This window comes from Crinia signifera, chromosome 6, assembly GCF_055691185.1.
Source record: "Crinia signifera chromosome 6, ASM5569118v1, whole genome shotgun sequence".
Classification (NCBI taxonomy): domain Eukaryota; kingdom Metazoa; phylum Chordata; class Amphibia; order Anura; family Myobatrachidae; genus Crinia; species Crinia signifera.
The window spans coordinates 104310325-104333833 of NC_139222.1; the positions used below are offsets into that span (position 1 = coordinate 104310325).

At 43.5% G+C, this 23509-nt stretch overlaps 1 protein-coding gene across 3 annotated transcripts in view; it reads right to left on the reverse strand.

The window, feature by feature from the left end:
- Positions 1-10265: 10265 nt before the first annotated feature.
- The window catches only part of ZBTB46 (zinc finger and BTB domain containing 46), a 50563-nt gene continuing 37319 nt past the window's right edge, over positions 10266-23509 (reverse strand). For 2 of the 3 annotated variants that reach the window (XM_083146693.1, XM_083146694.1), the window contains exons 4-6: positions 20577-20861; positions 15192-15367; positions 10266-12677 (exon numbers count right to left, since the gene is read on the reverse strand). In XM_083146693.1, the coding sequence (XP_083002819.1) occupies positions 12333-12677; positions 15192-15367; positions 20577-20861 (806 nt within the window). In that variant the 3' untranslated portion in view covers positions 10266-12332. The remainder of the gene's footprint in view (positions 12678-15191; positions 15368-20576; positions 20862-23509) is intronic. The other variant, XM_083146695.1, reaches the window with a different exon arrangement.

Sequence of the window (23509 nt, forward strand, 5' to 3'; positions counted from 1 at the left end):
TGGGGTTTATTTATTTATTCTTCCCAATTTTTTTTTACACAGAGAAGTATCGCACGGATCTGGCTGCCCATAAATTCAGCCGCCAAATATGAATGACTTTTGCCATTGGAAAATACGATTACGGACAATCTTGTTCGTACTCTGGATCGGACGTAATTTCCCCTTAGTCTCGGTGGGGAATCTATCAAATTAAGTGAATCTATCAAATTAACCAGCACCATCATCTGGTGCGTCTTAAGGCCCCCTTACACTTATGCAACTTCTCGGAGAGAAGAGCTACCAGTCTAAAATAATAACCAAGAAACAGTACATAGGGAACAAAAAAACCCCCTATGTGCTATTAAGAACCAGGCCCTGATCACCTGGAGAACATAAAAGCAGCCAAACATGGGCAGCCATTTGGAGAAGAAGCAAATGAGGAATAGAGGTTTTCACACTGTTTAATATTTCTCATCACTTAAAATGTATCAGCTGTAAGAGTAGCATTGAACGGTGGGGTTCGTACCTGCAGCATGTTCAGCAAGGCTTTGACGCTTATGAATCATGGTTTCGGTACCCATGCTGCTAAAACAATTATCAAATTCTGTTTTTATGAACAAAAATAACCGTTACAATCTCCCCCTTACAGGTGTTAGGTTGTTACTGATAAAATCCTTAATATCATGGCTCTAACTGGAGTTTGTATATTCTCCCTATGCTTGTGTGGGTTTACTCTGGGTACTCCTGTTTCCTGACACAATCCAAAAATATACTAGTAAGTGAATTGGCTCCCACCAAATGAACCTTAGAATAAATGTGTGTACATGTGAATGATTGTAAGCTCCACTGGGGCAGGGAGGGATGTGAATGTTCATATATTCTCTGTATAGCTCTGTGGAATATGTGTGCGCTATATAAAAATAACTTGTAATAGAGGGTTATTCAGACCTGATCACGTGGCTGCAAAGTTGCAGCTCAAGAAATTATTGAATGACTGCACACGGATTGTAGCACACATGTGTGAGGCCATCCTACGATAAGGTCTTTTTTTTTTTTTTTTTTTTATTGCTGACCATTTTAAAGTTGATTGACAGGAAGCCGGCATTTGTGCATCTCACCAGGCCATTTTCTGGGAGTGTCAGGAAAAAGGAGTGTTCAAGTGTTTCAGGAGAAGGTGTGTAACGTCGGCTCCTTCTAATTTCTCTTTTCGCTTCATACAGTATACTGTTTTAGTGTCAAAATATTGGTTTGCTGAAAATCAGCTGCTTTTTCTAAAAAAAAAAAAAAAACTGAAATGAAAGGTTCGTTTTACACGGTGGGGGGCATTTGAGTGACCCCCTGTCACTCACTTGCACACAACATCTATTCAAAGCAGACAGAGGGACGGGGGCATGCCCCCATAGTGATGACAAATATGGGTGTAGCTTGCATTTGAAGCACTGTTGTGAAGCCACACATTCTTTCACATGGACACACCCCCTTTTTGGAAGCACAAGCAAGTCACTTGCAGGAGTCCTAATTCTATCATTCTAAAAGTTTAGAGCTATGTAGCACTGTGGGGCAAGTTACAAGTAACAACTTGCCCCTAATATGGTGTAAAAACTTGCCTCAAGTGACATCAGATACCCAAGATGGCCATCGTTCAATATTCATGGTTCAATTCACAATTATAATAATCAAAATTACACAAATGGTCTGTAATTCTAACAATATGAATAATAAACCCATACCTTTAATAATCCAGCCAAAATATGGCTTCATATATAAGTGAATAATATTACTTTGGAACAAGAAAAATGTATTTGGGCAGTATTCAATGAAAATACTCGGCATGTGCAGCAGATCCTGTTTAGGATTTGCTGCACAGTCGCAGTGTTCCAGAGGGCTGGAGCATTCGCTGCTAGCCCTCCCTGTCACCGTATTCAATGCCGCAGGGGCTCGCTGCCCCTGACAGCGATTCTTAACCGCCGCAAGGAGCCGGCGGCAGACAGGGAGTTGGAAGCCTCCCTGCCTGCATCGGACACTGTGGGGCAGAAGCAGGGCTCCCGGGGACACAGGCAGCAGAGCAGTGAATATATGAATATCTAATGAGCTGCTGTCAGCCCCCTGCTGGCTGTTATGTGTAAAAAAAAATTAAATATATATTCATGTGCTGTAAGCACATGAATAAAAATAGCATGCCCCTTCACATAATAAAATTCCTGATTTCTTTTACACCAAATTTAAAAAAAGAAGACCTTTACTTTAAAAGTTCACATTCCAGTTCACCATAAAAAGATGGCGATTGCTACATGGTGACACACAGCGAAAATCACTTAGAACGCAAGTCGCCATATGATCATTGAATACACTCATGGCGAATCACATTGAAAAACCACAGAGAATTGCACTAACTATCAGACGGCGAAATGGCCGTCATTTACTGTTCACCGTCGGCAGATATTGCACGTTGAATAGGGTGATTCACTTTTTCAGTCAAAAGATTCACCTCAGAGCACGAAAATAGCACACATTCGCCGTAGAACATGGCGAATCAGCCTCACTTTGTCTAGGTACATACTACATAAATAGATCATCAATGCTCAGCATAACATCTCTAATGCAGGTAACATATTCAAACTTATTCCCAGATGCTAGAGCTACTGCACGACATACAGTAGGTGTGGTTTTACATTCATTGTAACAACTTACCTCTAACAGCTAGCCCCACCTTTCCTTACAGTCATAAAGTGCAAGAACTACTTAAATACAGTATACACATTACACATTAGCGGCAGACACACAATGATAACGTGCTTCACATATTTGTGTAGGACTACAGGATCGCTGAATAATGATCATGCACGGTCATTAGAAAAGTAAACATACAGGACATGCGGTGAAACCACAGAGCGTCATTTTCCACCTACCTTCCAATGAATTTATAAAGTGGCTGCAGGTCACTTTATAAATTCACTAGGTTTAGAACTATGTATATCAACATGGTAAATATCTTCTTTTTCACTGTGATGTTTTAGCGTCTATGGAGCCTGCAGACAATGAAGTTCAGCGAGCATCACTATATCACTGCAGGTGATCATTACCGGCCTCAGTGGCTGTCTTGGCTTAGTGAGTTCGCCGCTGGTTACCATGCCCTTTCCTTAGGGTTTGGTTCCCGCAAAGAACATAAGGTTTACACGTTTGACAAATAATGTAGAAATCTGCTCTGTTATCAATTTCATGCTGGATAGGTTTTAAATTGTAAGGCTCATTTCAATACACACTGCAACTTGTGATGCTTGCAAAACATTTCACACACAGTGAACTCATATCAGATGCAGTCATATCCGGCTACTCTGATGAATTTTTTCCATACTGTCACAAGCTATTGTAGACCCCTCCGTCCATGGTTTGATTTTCACTCTTACTGTACGCAATCCCTCCAAGCCGCATTGGACGCTAAATTGCCTGATCAGAAAGTGATTAAGAAACCTCCAAACTATTTTGAAATAGCCCTTCCTTGCATTACATGACGTGCACTACAGGTGTATGTAACGGCTCCAACTTGGGCCGGTGTATGTGGCAGAGTGATTATGGCGATGGTTTACATTGCCAGATCACTGGGTCATATCCAGGTTAAGGCACATTGGGTAGCTGCAAATCATTTTAGCATTGTTACAATAAATAATAAATGGTACTCTTTACTTAGTGCGGCGCCCGTCGCGGGCATCGCGGGTACATTAATGTATGGCCGCGACGCGACCGACGCGATGCCCGCGATTTCCCATTGAAACCAATGTTAAACAGGGAAATCGTGTCGGTCGCGTCGCGGCCGGCCATAAATGCACCCGCGATGCCCGCGACGCGATGCTCACGATTTCCCATAGGGAACAATGTTAAAAGTCGCGATGGACCCGATTTTAGTGTTAAATGGCTCAATCAACCCGATTTGGCCATAGGAATCAATGTTAAATGGGCCACAGAGCCCATTAACCCTTAATTGTCCCCCCAAATTTTTAACGCCACCCCGAAGCGTGGCGAGCGCAGCGAGCCCGCGAGGGGCGGCGGTACGCGTCCTCCGACCTTTTCATGCCCTACTATCCACGTCGGCGTGGTGTGAGAATATAATAGTGTGGCGAGCGCAGCGAGCCACCGAGCCCGAAGCGTGGCGAGCCCCGCGAGGGGACGCGGATACCTTCACAGGTAGACGCGTCCCCTCGCGGGCTTCACAGGTGTCCGTGGCGACCCGGACACCTGTGAAGCCCGCGAGGGGACGCGTCTACCTGTGAAGGTATCCGCGTGCGCTCGCCACGCTTCGGGCTCGGTGGCTCGCTGCGCTCGCCACACTATTATATTCTCACACCACGCCGACGTGGATAGTAGGGCATGAAAAGGTCGGAGGACGTGTACCGCTGCGCTCGCCACGCTTCGGGTTGGCGTGGATCGTGGGGTGGCGTTACAAATTTTTGGGGACATTTAAGGGTTAATTGGGCCTAATTCAGGGTTAATATGGCCAAATCGGGTCAATTGAGCCATTTAACAGTGAAATCGCGGTCAATCAGCCTTTTTTAACATTGTTCCCTATGGGAAAATCGCGGTCATCGCGGGCATCGCGACCATCCAATTTTACCCGCGATTACCGCGATCACCGCGATTTTTACCCGCGATGACCACGATTTTGATCGGTGGCGCCGTGCTAAGTAAAGAGTACCTAATAAATTATTAATATCATTTACTTATTTAGAATTTTTTGTTTGCGGAAGAGACACTTGCAAAGCATTTCACACATTGAGCTCAATTCAGGTGCAATTATGTTCCACTACTCTACCGAACACTTTTTATACTGGGCCTAATTCAGACCTGGTCGCAGGACAAATTTGTTCTTAAAATGGGCAAAACCATGTTGCACTGCACCACAAACAAGAACCTTGGTGTGTTTCTGAGCGCTGAATTTCTAAAGCAGATGGATTCTCAAGTCCAATAATTTTCCCAAATAGTATACCACAAAAAAGAACAAAATATACACAATAGTGAAGTACTATAATTTCAAGGATGTGCCTTGAAAAAGACAGTATATCTGTTGAAACCGGTCGGCCAGGAGGGGAGATGTTTTTGACCCAAAAGGTAGGCGCATCCACCAGGGACACCTGTTTGGTTACACCATCTATGCTCTATTTGTCTACAGATCTTTGTAGACCATCCTTTTTGGTAGGAGTCCTACTGCAATGCTCCCCCTGTTCTTTTACTATATTTTTTGATGTTTTAAAAATAAAAACTATATTACACTATCATAAGTCTTTCTTTAGCATACCATTATTGCACTGGAGAGTGAACTCGGATTGCCTGTGGTGACATCACTGTCCCTCCCTATACGCTGCATGTCTACTTTGTGTAGACTAATCGGTACTTATGTAATATCTGGGCTCCCATTTTTCTTATGAGACCACGTCCGCTCGCCACGCTTCGGGCACGGTGGCTCGCTGCGCTCGCCACACTATATAAAGTCAACTCCATGCGTAGTTGGATAGTAGGGGTATGAAAAAATGGGGTGCATTTAACATGGGAGCCCAGATAATACATAAGTACCGACTAATCATATGGTACGGGTTCTGACTACCTTTTTGATTTGTTAATTGAAAACCACGTAAACGTCCCGATAGTACTACACTATTGTTGTGTATATTTTGTGCATCCCATTTGGGAGAATTATTGGACTTGAGAATCCATCTGCTCTGCTTTAGAACTTCAGCGTTAAGAAACACACCTAGGTTTTTGTTTGTGGTATTTGTATGTAAAATGCGAGGTGTTGCATTTTTACTTGGAGGTATTTTAGAGCTGCTGAGCGCACTATTTCACTGTCCCCCAATTTTGCAATACCATGTTGCACTGCAGGTGGGGCAGATTTTACATGTGCAGAGAGCGTTAGATTTGGGGGCATTCTATTGTTTCTGTGCAGGGTAAATACTGTCTGCTTTATTTTTACATTGCAATTTTGATTTCAGTTTTAAACACACTCCACCCAAATCTAATGCTCTCTGCACATGTTACATCTGCCCCACCAACAAATTTGGCCTGCGATGAGGTCTGAATTAGGCCCACTGTCACAAGCTATATAACACAGTGTATTGTGGCCTTAGTAGTGGCAATAAAGGGAAGAGACTGATCGCTAAAGAAAGTGTGGCGTTGTTTACAGTGAGCTAAGGCTCAGTGGGACTGAACAGGAGTGAGCAAGGTACTTCTGTAGTTTCACAGCGCCCATTATATGGGATGCGATATCGGCTGATATATCGATGCGATCCAAAGCGATTTTTTACCTGTTCATAACCCCACTATCCACTACGCATGGAGTTGATTTTATATAGTGTCGCGAGCGCAGTAATCTGCGGGGCTCGCCACACTGCGGGCTCGGTGGCTCGCCACACTATATAAAGTCAACGCCATGCGTAGTGGATAGTGGGGTTATGAACAGGTTAAAAAAAAAATTGCATAGGATCGCATTAATATATTGGCCGATATTGCATCCGATAGATCTGGCGCTGTGAAACTACACAAGTACCGTGAGCAAAACAAGGGGGAGGTGCAAAAGAGTATGGGTAATAGGGTCAATACAATTAAGGTAGACAGTCAATAGGTTGACCACTATTGGTCGACAGGCAAAATGTCAACTCATGGAAAAGGTTGACATGCATTAGGTCAACACAAGCAAAAGGTAGACATGAGTTTTTTAAGGGTTGTTATCTAAGTCAACATAGGTAGACATGTAGAAGTGCACCGCGTCCCCTCAGCCATGGTGCCTCACTATTATAATTCCCCTCCATGTCCGCTGGGATGGAAGTATTAAAAAGTCCGGTACTTATGTATTATCTGGGCTCCCATGTTAAATGCACCCCATTTTTTCATATCCCTACTATCCAACTATGCATGGAGTTGATTTTATATAGTGTGGCGAGCGCAGCGAGCCACCGTGTCCGAAGCGTGGCGAGCGCAGCAAGGGGACGCGGTCTCATAAGAAAAACGGGAGCCCAGATATTACATAAGTATCAAAAGTCCTTTTATTTAAAAAAAAAAAACTCACATCAACCTTTTTCATGCTGACCTTTGAACATGTTGCTTGTGTCAACCTTTTGAACATGTTGGCCTGTCTCATGTGTCAACCTTTTGGACTATCAACCAATAGTGGCTGACCTTTTGACTGTCAACCTAATGACCACATCAGTCATCTAAACATGCAGCCAGTTCCACACACTGGACTGAGCTTACCGTTTGAAATTCTTTGCAAGCTACTGTTCTGCAAGAAAAAATTTTTTTTCAAAAAGGTTTATTGGTACTCTTTACTTAGTTGGGCGCCCATCGTGGGGATCGCGGGCATCGCGGCCAGTACATTAACGGCCGCGACGCGATGCCCGCGATCCCCACGATTTCACATAGGGTTCAATGTTAAATTTAGTGCTGCCCGCGATTTTACATTCAATGGCCGCGATTTGGCCATAGGAATCAATGTTAAATGCCCAAATAGTTAAATTGTGCCCAAATAGGCAGAATTAACACTTAAATGTCCCCCCAAATTTGTAACGCCACCCCACGATCCACGCCAACCCGAAGCGTGGCGAGCGGCGGCGGTACGCGTCCTCCGACCTTTTCATACCCCCACTATCCACGTCGGCGTGGAGTTGAGAATAGAATAGTGTGGCGAGCGCAGCGAGCGGACGCGGATACCTGTGAAGCCCGCGTAGGGCCACGTTTACCTGTGAAGGTAACCGCGTCCGCTCGCTGCGCTCGCCACACTATTCTATTCTCAACTCCACGCCGACGTGGATAGTGGGGGTATGAAAAGGTCGGAGGACGCGTACCGCTGGGCTCGCCACGCTTCGGGTTGGCGTGGATCGTGGGGTGGCGTTACAAATTTTGGGGGACATTTAAGTGTTAATTGTGCCTATTTGGGCTCTGTGGCCCATCTAACATTGATTCCTATGGCCAAATCGCGGCCATTGAAGCATTGAATGTGAAATCGCGGGCAGCACTAAATTTAACATTGAACCCTATGGGAAATCGCGATCCCCGCGATTTCTTTACCCGCGATGGAGATCGTGGGCGCCGTGCTAGGTAAAGAGTACCGGTTTATTTACCTCTTTCCTATAAGGCCATTTAGTGTCCATTGCAGCTTGGGGATATATAGTAGCTTCCAGTACCTGTAGAACTCAAAGCATAGGCTTATGTACCTACATTAGGATTTGAAAGTTTGAGAGTTCAGCAAAATAACCAAACATGGTGCCCTGGAATGGAGTGCACTGTGTGAAATGCTTTGCAAGCGTCTCCTCCACATAAAAAAATTACTATTATATTAATGACTTATCAATAATACTGTATATACCAAGACTGCCTGAGCCATTTTGTGGCAATGTACACCAGCCATTCCTGTCTGACAATCTGCAGGGTCAGAGATATTACAGTGAAAGCAACAGGCAAGCAAATGGACAGTCACAGAAATGGATTAAAGGACCAACATGTTTGGGTTCCACTGCTGTAAATGAATGGGCTGGTCACTCAGTTACTCTGACATTTTGCATACAACATGCTATGTTTACCAGTGTCAAATCTCTAAGTGCCCTTCCATCAACATACTTGATGTGATTATGGGTCAGGTGTGTCAGATAGCACTCACCGTGAAGCTACCTCGCAATACATTTAATGGCCAGAAAATGCAGATACATACACATTGCATCCAACGGCTAGAACCAGACCCATATCATATTTTTGATAATAGCATTTAAAATGTATGTGCAAGTTTAGCTTTCCCCAACTGAACATGAAGAATTATTTGTGTAAAGAGTGAATATTGTAGTAGAAAGTGATTGCTTCGGCAGTTTTACAGTTTGTTTTTTTAGAACATAAATGTGTGTTTTAAGGTTTACAATCAGTGGCAGACCTCCTCTGTGTGCAACGTACACTAAGATTTTATCACATGCATGTAATGGCCCCCACACACTAGAATGATTTTTTTTTCCCGATTTCCGACCGATCGTCCGATTTTTATTGATAATCGGCCGGTTATCGCTGATTATCGGTAAAAATTGGCTGATATATCGAACAAAAAAATCGTTCTAGTGTGTGGGGGCCTTTAGACTTCTTTGGGCAACCTAAGTTTGAAACTTTTCACCAGCTGTCTTGGCTGCAACTTGCAACTCCGTGCCCACACCTCACCCTTTGTGTACACACACACACACACACACACATATATACACAAACAATGCAACATACATAGACAATGTCTTCTACTCGGAGTAAGGGGTACATTTACTAAAACTTCTTAAAGTGAAAAGTGGGGAAGTTGGCCATAGAAACAAGCAACAAGATTATACTAAGTCAATTTACTAAAGTGTGAGTTTTTAGAAGTGAAAAAATGTAGCCCCTAGCAGACTCCACTAATGTATCTAGCACCTTCTAAAGCAGTGGTTCTCAACTTCGGTCCCCAGGACCCCCCAACAGTTCACGTTTTCCAGATCTCCTCACAGAATCACAAGTGAAGTAATTAGCCCCACCTGGGGATATGTGTCAGTGAGTAATGAGTGCACCTGTAAGGTGACCTGGAAAAACATGACCTGTTGGACCGAGGTTGAGAACCACTGTTCTAGAGAATCTGATTGGTTGCTATGGGCAACATCCCCACTTTTTAGAAGCTTTAGTAAATTTTTAAACAGCATATTGGAAATACACAAATGATGCACAGCTAAATGGTAAGAGGAGTCACCATAGAAAAGAATATGAGCAGGTCTTCACAGGTAGCCATATGGACTTCAACTATAACATTCTTTAAGAAGCTCATACATTTAAAAGTCCATAAATGCAAATGTTTCATATGCACACCGTTCACTCAGCTGATAGCCATTTGCCTCTTGAGTAGTTATTTTTTTGCTTTTTATCTCATCTGATGCGGAGGAACGCTTTCAAGCAGTTTTAGGACAGCAGAAATAAGCAGGCATACTCTATCTATCTCACATACTACAAAAACACAGCTGAAGCTAGGTACACATTAGACAATGTGGACATTGCGGGTGATGGCGAGGCGACTGGATACACACTTACTGATGCAGGAAGGGACAAAACAGCAGGCAGCCATTCTGAATTTGGCAGCATGGCGTCGCTAGCAATATTTAAGATTGACATGCGTTCACAACTCACGGGAGTGCACAAGAGCACCTAGACACTGGACGATTTAAACGATTCACGCAAATCTTTTAAAAGATTCACTAATGTGTACCCAGCTTAAGAGTGTCTTGAACTATAAAGAGATCAAGCAGAGACCAAAGTTAGCAGCAGTTTTATGGTTTATTTAGACTGATTGATTTGCGATTATACCTAAATCCCGGTAAGTTAACCCACTGACTGCCGAGCAGAGAAATGACATTGGCCTTTAGGTACCAAACTTGTCACCCTCTGTTCTTTCCCACCCACCGACCCAAATATTAAAACATCTCCATCACAAACACAAGTTTATAATAATTCTTAAAGTCAATATAATATAGTATATTCCAACAAAAAATAATAATAATAAAATCAACATTGCACGATCTTGCAAATTTTATGGTTTACACGTTTGGGAAATGTGTGTGAAAGGTGGAGGGGAGTAAAATAAATATTATATGCATTTCTTTATGAGGAGCGTACACGGAGTACTCCGAGCAGACAAAAAATATATATATCTTGAAAGTATCAGACTAAAATCTAGAACACGATTCAAAAGTTAAAAAAAAGATGTAATGGTTTCTGACACCCTACATTTGTTGGGGAACCGCCATTAGGTTCCAATTTTTGTATTCTTCATGTAATGCTGTCAAATTGTTCTCCCATATATAGTATGTGAGGGGTGGGTTGGGGATCCACCCATGATGTCCACACTTGACAGCCAGGCTCAAAAATGCTTCATTTTGGAGCATGATAGAATTCAATGAAACCCTTTGAAGCAGTTAGGTCCCCTGTAATTTTTGAACTACAAGTTCCAGCATGCTGCTGGGAAATCACATGATGCCTACCTTGCTTTAGCGTGCTAGAGACCAGCAGTTCAAAGCTAATCCCCCCACCTATGTCAATGTTACAAGATGTGCCTCCTTCCTCTACTTCACCCTTTATGGTGGGTCGATGCAGGGGGGGGGGCACAGAAGGGAGTTTAGTGGCAATAGTGGAAAAAACACAGAGGACAAAGGGGAAATTAATATAAATAGACCTAGAACAGCAGATACGACAGACTTCGTTCCATTGGACCACCACCCACATTCTCACCTTAGTCCCAATTTAATTCTCCTTTTATGAGAATATAAGGACCACGTGGTCAGCCAACTGCATCTAACAAGGAGCTGGCAATATTATTATGTAATTACGGGGGGAAGGGCAGGAAAAGCAAACAAACTGCCTAGGGCAGGGATTTCCGTCTATTTCCTGTCTTGTAATCATTAGCACAGAGTTAAATATTGTGTATATTTATTTGTCAGCCTCACCAGACTGTAGACACTGTGCCAATCTGGTGTGCGTTGAATTTGATCTGTCTCATTCACTCGGTTTATGAATGAAATGTAAAAAATATATGGAGGTTTACCTGGGGTTCAGGAGATAGAGGACGGTAAAGGGCACACTTTAGCATACACAACTCTCCACACACGGAATGTTTTCTGCTTGACAAGTCCAGAGGAAGCAGCTGCTTAACCATAACATGTCCCAAAGTGCGAGAGGGAGGCACCATGTCTCAGGGAGAATCACACTAAAAAAAAGGACATGGGAGACAGGCACTGGTACCTCACACTGATTGTGTTCAGCAATTACAAAAAGATTACAAGCCTTAAGTTTGCAAAAGTGTCTGCTTCTAAAAAAGAGCAGCTGGACAAAAAGGTGTGTGTGTGTGTGTGTGGGGGGGGGGGGGGGGAGGAAGAGGTCAGCGGTCGCTATGTAGACGGAAGGGTGCTGTTTGTGGATAAGTTAGGAAGATGTAAAAAAATAATAATAAATAAATAGTTAACTAGAAATCCTTTGCTAAAAACATCTCATGCAGTCTCCTCTGTCACCACTGGGGACCTTTGTCATGGAGAGGAGGAGATGCAGACAATACAAATCTTGCTGACTGTAGAAGGGGAGGTTAATCACCTTTTCTGTATTCCAGTGAGTGAGAATTTGTCAAGTAGCAGGCCATTTCCTGCCTAAGAGATGAGCATTGCCTGCACACTGTCCCATAGGAAACATGGGCATACAGGCACAATGGACCCTTTTAATTAGCATGACCAGCCCCTCTCCAGTGATATCACATTGGGGGGGTCTTGTCACCCCAGCAGACTAATTTCCATTCACTCCCAACTAAAGAGTTTCTCTAGGACCCAATTTTCCCCTGCCTAGGCTATCCAAGTGAACTCCTTGAGTGGGCCACGGTTCACATCAGGAGTGCAGTCCTCGATCTCATCGTCCTCTAGAATGACGTCATCCTGTGAGGTCTCCGCCTCATCTTTCCACTTGATGTCGTCGTCCTCCTCTCCTCCCATATCTTCATCCACCTTCAACTCATCCACATCCTCCAGGTAGTGGCCTTCTCCTGAATACATGGCTTCTGCCACTCCGCGGCCTGCACAGTCCACGCAGACGCCATGCCTTCTAGAGCCATGTTTGATGCCCACGCTAGCTGCAGAAATGAACACACGGTTGCATACCTTGCAGACATATTTTTTGTCCTTACTGTGGACCTGTGATAAAGAGGAGATGTAGGAAAATATTACTGCCAGCATTAACATTAAGTGCGTGATAAGCATCTCACTGATTATTATATACAGACGCACATGCATAATACATATTTATTATTATTTTTGTTTTGCTCATGCATGCAGACAGATGGGTGGGCGCCCCTTGAGGACAAGACTGGATGAGACGGTCCCCTGGGCGGACTCTGGTTACATGGGAACGAGACGTTGCTCAGTCAGATAAGGGGACAGATGGTTGTGCAATTATATGACAGCAGAGGACACTAAGAAGGAGCTGGCACTGCTGTCATGGCAACTATGATACACGGCTCTCTAATGAGTCTAGCCAAGTGGCAACAGCAATGTGTCTCGGAGACTGGGTCCGAGCATAGATATGTAATGTCCCAGCGGCGAGGCCAAATAAGGCTGCGAACAGCAAGAACAGGAAATTTAATCATACATTAGAATTCCTAAGAGTATACCTGTCAAATACCCACAGTGCTGGCAGCTACATTGTGGGATCAACTATTATTATTACAATGCAACCTATCAATTCACTAGGAATTATTGAGGTACAAGACCCTTTTTATTTTGAAACACTTATGATATTACAGCCACCTCCCTTCACCCAGATCTGAAAATAATTTTCTGTAGTATTGCATATTGCCAGTAGGAGGCAGGATTCACCGTGATAACCTCACTCATGTCAGCCACTAAGGTGTGCCCAGCTCTCTGCACAGAATGCTACTGCACCTAAAGCCAGTGTAAGCTTGGAGATTAATCATTAACCGGTTATGCAGTACACTGCTACAGAACTTAAAAGTCTTGCAGTAGGTATCATTACAGCCCCATGTCCGGCAGGATTACCTAGAACTAAGTTAACCAAGGTCCCACTGTTCTGCAATTTTTTTTTTTTTTTTAAGTGGAATTCGTTGTTAAGGCAAAACCATGCTGGTTCTGCCATTTATACTTTTGCAGATTTTAGGTGCAGCCAACACTAGCAAAACATCATTTGAAATCCATATTAGCAGGTCTTAGGACCTCACTGTGGGCTTCCATTACATGGAGTTACTTAGCAAAAAAAAAAACCCTGCTGCTCCAGAATCAGATTATTTTGCCTGATAACCAGGAATAGCCCCAAAGTGGATGCATAGCTATATATAGTAAAAGGTTTCTAAGGAATGTTAACAATCTGGACTGCTGCATTATACAGCTGGGAATTGTCCCAAGAGTGCCCAGTATATAGTATATAGGGCTGTCTCAAATTCAGGGTGTGGATTACCAATTTCTAGCCCTAGTGCACAATGTAGATCAGTTACACATACCCTTTTCACCAAAATGGCAAGTCCCACTCTAGTTTTTGAACATGGTTACACAACCTGTGTCACAGCCATGTCAGACCCTGTTTTCACCACAGGCTGGGTTCAGCACATTTGCAGGTAGACCCTTATCAGACTACTTGTACTGCCGGCACTTGGAAAGGACATCAGAGCCAATCATACCGCACAGTTACCCGGATCTAGGCCGGTTTCCTCCCTGGTAGTTACAGAGGACCGACTCCCGGGTAACGCAACCTGGGTTATTTTTATCTGACGCTTTCCCATCAAACCTCGACCCAGGTTGCCTCAGCAATAACCTGCCTTAAAAGTTTGTTGGAATGGGGGTATAAAAGGAAATGATCAGGACCCAATCCATTCAGTACCCTTCCATCTTAGGGGAGATTCACCTTATCCAAGCACAATAAGGGATTGCTAATCAACAGTACCTGTTTAAGAAATAGGAATAGATAGCACTAACCATCGCAGGCTGCCCGCAAAGTGATTGACACCCTGCGGGCATTTTGGGGTGGCAACACTGTTTTCTGGGAGTGTCCCAGAAAATGCATGCATTCCCTGGGCAATGGGGATGCCCAGGGAATGCACGCATTCACTACATGACCGACTACAAGGTGATGTACACATTTCCAAGAACCATGGAGAATGTATACCGGTAATACCTGCTCTGTACACAGTCATACCACCCAACGGTTTCTGAAGATCAAGACCAAAAAGGGACATGCCGTTATGGCAAAGGGCTAGTGGCCTCATAGGAAATTCCATATCGGCAACCATGTCCCAAATTTAGTGATACAGGGGGCTTGCCCACCCTCTGGTAGCTGCTGGTCATGCAAAGATCCCTCTCTGCAATGAATACGCAATGTACGCAGAGTCATCTGGGACCCGGTGCACCAAGAGCACAATGTATATACATCCCTGAGAACGTTATGTACACTTTGCTATGTTATTGGGAGCTGCCGATCCCTTGTGGCGACATAAATAAAAGGATGATAATAATAATAATAATACACAATATACCAGAACACTGGAGACAATGTACTTTATAAGCCCTACGGCGAGACAACTACCCGCGATCATTGGTTGGCGGGAATGGAGTCTCCGCCTATGTAGTATACACACACATGCCTGCACAATATTAGAACACTGGTGACAATAAACAGCAGCAGAGGACCATGTCTCTTACTAGTGTGTGTCGCTTCATATGCTCTCGCCTGGTGAACTTCTTGCCACAGATCTCGCATGGATATGGCCGCTCCCCTGTGTGTGACCGCATGTGTCTCTTCAGGATGCACTGGTGCATGGCGGAGAAGCTGCAGTACGGACATTTAAACTTCTTCCGGATTACCGTGAATTCGTTCACTAAAAGGAAAGTGAGAGGATTAGAAAAGCTCAGTTTACTCATAAATCACAAACAGAACAGTACTAACAAACATCAGCATAATAATATCATACTAAACTAAAATCACCATACCTGTAGTGTAAGAGTAAACCATACATCTCACTGAGTTATGAGATTTTAAGAACTACTACCTCAGCTGCAGACAACATACCTGATGCATAAGCCTGCTACATTCTAGCAATGGTGACAGGATAATGGGACATATTTCACATTGCTAAGATTATCCAGCCCACATTTAATGCTCACTCTCTGGCATCACTTCTACAAGAAGACCTCATAAAATCCTTCTGCCCAATGCCATATCGGACACAACACAGCATTCTGCTAATCTGTGTTCTCAAATAACCAGACACAACCTCCACACTGCAAGCAACAGGCGGTAGGGCCAGGGACCACAGCGGGATATGCAAGAGCTTGCAGCAGGCACACGCATTTCCCCAGCAGCATCTGAAGAGCTTATTCCACTACCTACTTTAGGTGTCAATTTTTCTCCACACCTCTTAGATTGTGTACTCATTTAACCAAAACCAGCCATTCCTTTTGTAACAGGACAAAATATGTATTGTGTAATATTCTGACGCTTTATAAATAAGGGATAATGACTTGTGGACACTGAAATGGTCAGAGCCGGCCCTAGCAGTAGCGCATGCAGGGGGGGGGGGGTTCTGAGTACCCAGAAACCCCCCCAGGAGTCTAAGGACCATAGGCTGAAAGCTGAGGGTCCCCTCTTTCCATGGGTACAATCATTTTAAAAATAGGCCCTTGGGAACCGGAGATATCTGACTTCAAAGCAGTGGTCCCCATCCAAGCCTGTTAATTGCTCTTCCCAGTCAGATATTTCAGGTTCTGTCTGACAGCTTTTCTGAGGGTATATTCCAAAAACTGGGACTCTCCCTCTTTGATGGACACTAGAAGCTTCTCTCTACTATTCACAAAACCAGAGATATCAGCCTTCCAGCAGCTGGTTACTGCTCCAGCTCCACACACCTGGTATGTAGTTTTATAGTCTCATTGGCGGATTGCTCTGCCTCCTGAACTCTGATCCCCTAGTCCATAATACCATTTGGTAGGTAGGATTAACTAGTTTTTAATTCCAATTAAAATCTAAGAAATCTTTTTCCGGGAACTGGAGATATCTGCAGTCAAGCAAGCTGTCCTCCCACCAGAAAATTATGAATAATAAGCCCACTTCACTATACACCCCTCCTCTGCGTATTAAACATCCTCTACCACCCTGGACGTTATGTATCAGGGCCCCTTCATTCAGCCCAATGCCCCCTTCTCCCACCATCTGTGCAGTAAAGGGGTAATTAGTGGAAATTACTGATCCAGGCCCTACATGCTGAGCGATTGATATAATACCCCCTACCACCCGTGGGACATCAAAGCTTCCCCCACCCCTACCGCTGTAGGATCGGTAGGGGCCCCAATACATTGCTATGCCCAGGGGTCTACCCTGCTGTTGCTGCCCCTCTATGTGTGTGTGTGTGTGTGTGTGTGTGTGTGTGTGTGTGTGTGTGTGTATATATATGTGTATATATATATATATATATATATATATATATATATATATATATATATATATATATATACATATACATATACACACACACATACACACAGTTGGTCGAAGTGGGGCGGTATACGGGGGTATGCCATACCGCCACTTTAATCAGGATGCTCTCTGATCACTCAGCAGCGCATATTGTGCTTTTGTAATACCCCTGTACAACGGGGCAGTCTGGCAGGGGACGTTGATGGACAGGGGGGTGTCCGAAGGTGCGCACTATATTCACTCTTTACTTTTCCATACCCCCACTTCAAAATTTCCACTTCGACCACTGTGTGTGTGTGTGTGTGTGTGTGTGTGTGTGTGTGTGTGTGTGTGTGTGTGTGTGTGTGTGTGTGTGTGTGTGTGTGTGTGTGTGTGTGTGTGTGTGTGTGTGTGTGTGTGTATGTATGTATGTATGTATGTATGTATGTATGTATGTATGTATGTATGTATGTATGTATGTATGTATGTATGTATGTATGTGTATATATATATATATATATATATATATATATATATATATATATATATATATATATATATATATATATATATATATATATATATATATATATATATATTATTTATATACATTTGGCCTAACTATAATACTTTAACTGACCCGGCATATACTGGGTCACCTAAGTGTCCATCTCCGGAAACCCCCTGAAAATCCTGCGTTTGCCCCTGGGCCCTAGACATTTATAATGCCTAGGGCCAGCATTGGGAGCGCAAGTCAGTGGACAGTGGAGGCATTCGTTGGCAAAATAAAAATGGTTACCTCCCTGAAGGAGGGCTGCTGTGCATGCCCTCCTCCTTCCATGGGCCTTTGCAGAGTTCTACAGAATGGAATTGCATTGACAGACTCCCTGCAGAGTCAGGCCAGGTGAGTGCTGGGCAGGCGGGTGTAGGCGGGGGAAGGATTTGGTTGTACTAATGTGTGGCATATGTGTAATAGGAAAAACTGTGTGGCATTATGTGTATAAGAACATTATTGTGTGGCATGTGTAAGGGGAATTGTGTGTAAGGGGTATTTACTGTGTTGCATTATGTGCATAAGGGTCACTGTAACTGTGACATTATGTGCATAAGGTGCACTATTGTGTGGCGTAACAGGTATAATGGACACTACTGTGTGGTGCAGTTTGAATAAAGAGCAATTCGATGAGGTGTAATGTGAATAAGGAGCAATGAGTCAGGGGCGGAACTAGCTCCAACTAATTGAATATGGCATTAATTTAGATAGGGCAAGCTCTGACTGACAGTCATGTCACACACAGTGGCTGAAATGAAACTACACACAGTGAAGCTCTGACCACAGCAAAAGGGTCTTACCAACTATGTAGGGAGAATACATGTGTACATTCTGTGGTCAGATACCTAACAACTTCGCTTGTTGCAGTGATAAGTCACCTATCTATTTATATTTACAATGGAAATGCCACACTGGAGGAAGACAAATATTGGACTAACCCAGGGACAAACCCAACCTTCAGTCTCCATGCATTAAAAACTAGTGACATCACTGGGGCACGTGCCACTGGTTGCATTTAGTGGACAGGTCACTTTAGGAAGTAGGTAGGTTTTCCCCTTTATAAAAAGGAACAAGAGGAAGCGGTACATTTTCACAACCAACTAAAATCTCAACATAAAGAGGAAGCAGTGAGTTCCCCAGAGCAGGCAATGCTTTAACCCTGTGCTTCCAGGAGACAGACATGAGAGAAAGGACTGAATCAAGATCATAATCACTGAAAAACTACACAGGAGATGGGGTAAAATGCTGAAAGGGTCCTAAGCAAATAGCAACATAAATTCTCCATTTTATCCATAAGATGTTAAACATTATTTATAAACTCCATCTGGCAAAGACGAAACAATCAAAACTTTCCTTTATAAATGTATGTTAACAGAGATTGGATAGAAAAGCAAAGTTGCTACAATCAAATTAAGTAGAACATTACACTACTAAACTGTTTGCAAGCACATTTAACATGTTGGACAATCTGCATGGATTGTACTTGCAATTACTAATGTATGTTGGCGATTGGTCTTTGGTGTGACCGGTTTGACAATCATACAATTCTTCCACTGCTGACAATCACTGCTATAGAGATTACAATTAGGGGGGGGGATTCAATACCGAATACCGACAGGAACTCGACAGTTGGTATTCAATTTACAGACTGTCAAGTGTCTGAAAGTTCGCAGATCGGTGAAAAACAGCCATGGATCCTTGAGATCTACAATCTGTGGCTGTTCCCGACAAAACAGATCCGACTTGTTTTAAAGTTGGACCTGTTTTGTCGGAACCTGCCTTCAATTCTGTCGGTAATGGCAACATTGAACGCGAGACGACCTCTATTTCCTCTGGTGGAAATAACGGCTGGGATTGAATACCGCCCTAGGTCTTATATGAGTATTTTCATATTTGAAGCTTCAATGTGAAGATCACAAAAATTTGCAAATCACTAGTAAATATCTGAGGTATATTGGCACAGATTACAAGTTTGGAAATTTGTTCATCATGAAACAAATTGCAAAACAATAAAATCATGGATTTCAGATCGCTAATGTATAGGGGCCTTAACTTGGCCTCCTTATTTAAACAAGATGATTTAAATACAACAACCTGGGAAAGGCTGCTCTTTTGGATTGAACTCTCTGCATAGTAGAAACACTTTTTGGGGAAAAAATTAAAAATAAAAAAATCCTTAGGTAAACAAACACACAGTAAAAAGTTCAGAAAAATTTGTTCAAACCAATAAATTAAAGTAATCTTGAAGGTGTATCAGAATGTAGAAGGGAAATGAGAGACTGTAACATGCAAGTGAGAATTACTGTCACCAGTTCAGTGCTGGAAAATTCCAGCATTGGATTAGAGTTTAAACACATTTAAAGATTTCGCTGTCCAATCGGTCGGGTGAGAACAAAAATCTGGCAATGTATAGGAGCAAAAGACAATCAACCATTTGCTCTCAAATGCTATAACACAGACATTGGTCATTCAGAAAAATTGATCAAAGTCATTTGAATTAATCCTACCTCCAAGTCTGTCTGTTACCCAGTTTGTTTTATCACTGTCTACTATTGTAAAGCGCAACGGAATCTGCTGCGCTATATAAGAAACTGTAAATAAATGTAAAAAAAAAATAAAATCATTTTTATCTGATGTCCAAGGTTTAGGAGCGTATATAATTTTAAATTTTGTTCCATCCAGACAGACTGGACAGATATATCTGTCTGTGTGTACCCTGCTTAAGGCACGGACAAGATTAAAGTGCGAGAGCTTGAAGACGTTGTGTGCCAATGTTTAAGACATGCCTACTTGTGTTGCTTTAAACCTTTGAGGTCCGCACCAAAAAGAAAGTTTATTATAAACGGATTTCTCAACTGTTTTGTAGAGGCCTATATCTCAAACAGTGGGGTCTCATTTTAAAAAAAAACTATTGATCGTTGTTGGTTGCTGTTAATATTATCCTCAGTGAATACAAAAATGCAAAGAATTTTTTTTTCCCTTTGCTTTTTTTGTGGTGCGGACCTCAAAGGGTTAAGGCTGATAATTGCCATCACAGACTAGAAAATGATGGGAAGGACAGACAAAGAAGAGAGGAACTTACGAGAGAGCGAGTGGGTACCTTTGGGCAGGTATTCAAATAGTAACGAACTCTCCTCCCCCAGAACATCCGCCTTCAGGGACAGGAGGCTGTTCTTGCTCAGAAGGGCATTGCGCAGGTTGGATACACTGGTGACCTGTTGATGACCGTCCTCTTTCTCCAGCCCCAATGTGTGAGTTAAGAAACTGGCCTCCCCACCATGTAAGGACTCTTCGCCCTGTGAGTACAAGTCCACTCGTTCCTCACGGCTGTCAGAACTTCCCGGCTCAATCACAGTCACATCGTCACCTGGAAAAGAGTGGAGGGTTAGGAACACAAAGGATAACGAACACTGAAAGTAAGAAATCAGAAATCACGTGATAAGTGCAAGAGTGTCTTTTATAACAAGCAACAGCCTTGACTAGTATTTGTCCAAGTCATCCCACATCAATACTCGTGGCATCAGTAACCTATTCAATAGTTATTTCAAATTGGACAAAGTCGAGCTTTATGAAATGCATTGCTTGTATCCAATGCCGTTTAAAGGGCTTCCAGAAATGTAGCTAACCATATAAGGGTTGGGTATATTATGAGAATGTGGAAACGGTCATAATGTGGACAGCGACCACATCAACATTTGCCATGTTGACAATGAAATGTCAACATGGTCGTAATGTCAACAATATCTTCTTACGGAAAGAGTAACTTTAAAGCCACACGGGACTCAGTTGCGGCATTTTCGGCTGAGTCCAGGGTGTATCAAGATGTAGTTAAGCCTTCAAGAGAGATGGCCAACTACAGCCTGCCAGCCCTGGGAGCACCAGCCAATTACACAGTGTAGCAAGAATATTCTTGCCTGCACTATTTGCCTGGGCGATAGTGATCTTGCTGGGACGCGCACCGCTATCGCCCGCTGTGCACACATGGGACAAACCTACTAAGCCTACTAAATCACCTAGGTGGTTTGCCTGAATCACCCAGTGTGTACACAGCAGGCGATAGCGGTGCGCGTCCCAGCAGCGTCACTATCGCCCAGCCAAATAGTGCAGGCAAAATACAGTTTTCATGGTGAGATACATTGTTTCCATGGTATAGCACATTATACAGCCCAGTCACATGTACAGTTCTGCACGTTTTAGTTGAGAATTATTTTTCTCTTTCCAAACTGGTCTCAGTCACTGCACCACGCATGTGGTCACTAAATTATGTATATAGCTGGGCCCCAAAATCATTGTCCTGATGTGTCAAAACCGAACTGCTTTAATATCCTCATTAGATCACTGACCAAACTGTAGAGGTCAATAGTTTCCCTTCCCCGCGATGAAGTCAAACTGTCCAGTTGGTGAGCAATCATACCAAACAAATAGTGTGGGCAGGCTTAATTTAGACACTGCATTCCGAATTTGCACACACACACACACAAACACACACACACACACACACACACACACAATATAGTCAGTCAGGCAACAGTTAAACTAGAGATAGATCTGGTCAGATCAGTTCAGCCATGAATTATAGAACAGTCCAAGCCCATTAAAGCAGAAAGTAAGGGTATATGATACATGGCAGAGATAGGAAGGGAGATGGAGGTTCATCCTTGTGCGGATATTAGATCTAAGATACCAACTCACATATTGCAGGGCTGCCCAACTGGGGATTAGATTGGGCACATAATGATGGAAGAGAAAAATACATATTTACCATCAATCATTCATTACTTAGGGCATAGTTTATTTCGGGAACAGAATGGATGGGAACAAGTAGTGCCGAGCCCAGGAACTGCTGGGCACCAGAGCAAACATTTCAAGCAGGCCCCACCTCTACAGTATATGCCATTTCAATAGTTAGGTTACCCCATTCACCAATACGGGCACGATGCAACACACACACAGGGCAATATTTCTGTGTGCACCCATCAGCCCTATGCACATTGAGGAATGCAAGACTACATCTCGACTCCTCTGCAAGCTACATGTAATGTTCATTTTAGCACTCTGCATTTGTGCAGTTCCTCATTCCTGCCTGGTGAGGTGCTCTCTGCTCTGGCACTTCTAATAATCACTAGTCTATATCCCAGCACTGAAATACAGACCGCAGTGTGCTAGAAGCACCAGAGCAGAGAGCTAAACTGAAGGCAGGAAAGAGGAACTGCATAGGTTGTGACAGATGCAGGGTGCAACAGTGAACACTCCAACCTCTAGTGATTTTATTACATAAAGCTGTCCAAAAAGCAAACACCTTCTTTAATGGACAAAACCATGTGGGGCTGATATAACGGAAGCGGTACATCTGTCAGAACAGACTTAGGTCTACAGTCATTAGGTCGACCCCGGAAGGTCGACTGTCCCCAAGGTCGACAGGGTTAAAGGTCGACATGGCTCAAGGTCGACATGGCTCAAGGTCGACATGGCTCAAGGTCGACATGGCTCAAGGTCGACATGACTTAAGGTCGACAGTCATTAGGTCGACATGAGTTTTTCAGGGTTTTTTTAGCCGAATGTCGACACAGTCGACATGGACACAGTTGGAGTCGAACCGCAGCCTCTCGCTGCACTCGGCACACTATTTTATTCTCCCACCACGCCCTAGTGGATGGTAGGGCATGAAATACCGCCTGTCGGCACATGTCGGCTCAAAAACCAGTGAAAAACTCATGTCAACCTAATGACTGTCGACCTAAAACCATTTCGACCTTGGCCCATGTCGACATTAAGTCATGTCAACCTTGAGCCATGTCGACCTTCAACCCTGTCGACCTTGGGGACAGTCGACCTTCCGGGGTCGACCTAAGTCTGGTCTCACAGATGACCGTTTCCCGATATAACATGTACAGAGAGAGAGAGAGAATTACAATTGGGTGTTATTTTGGGTACTTGTTTCCTAGAACGGCCACACCGATGTTGATCGGGTCGGTCGCATCACATGCGATGCGACCGTCGCGATGGTCCCGATTT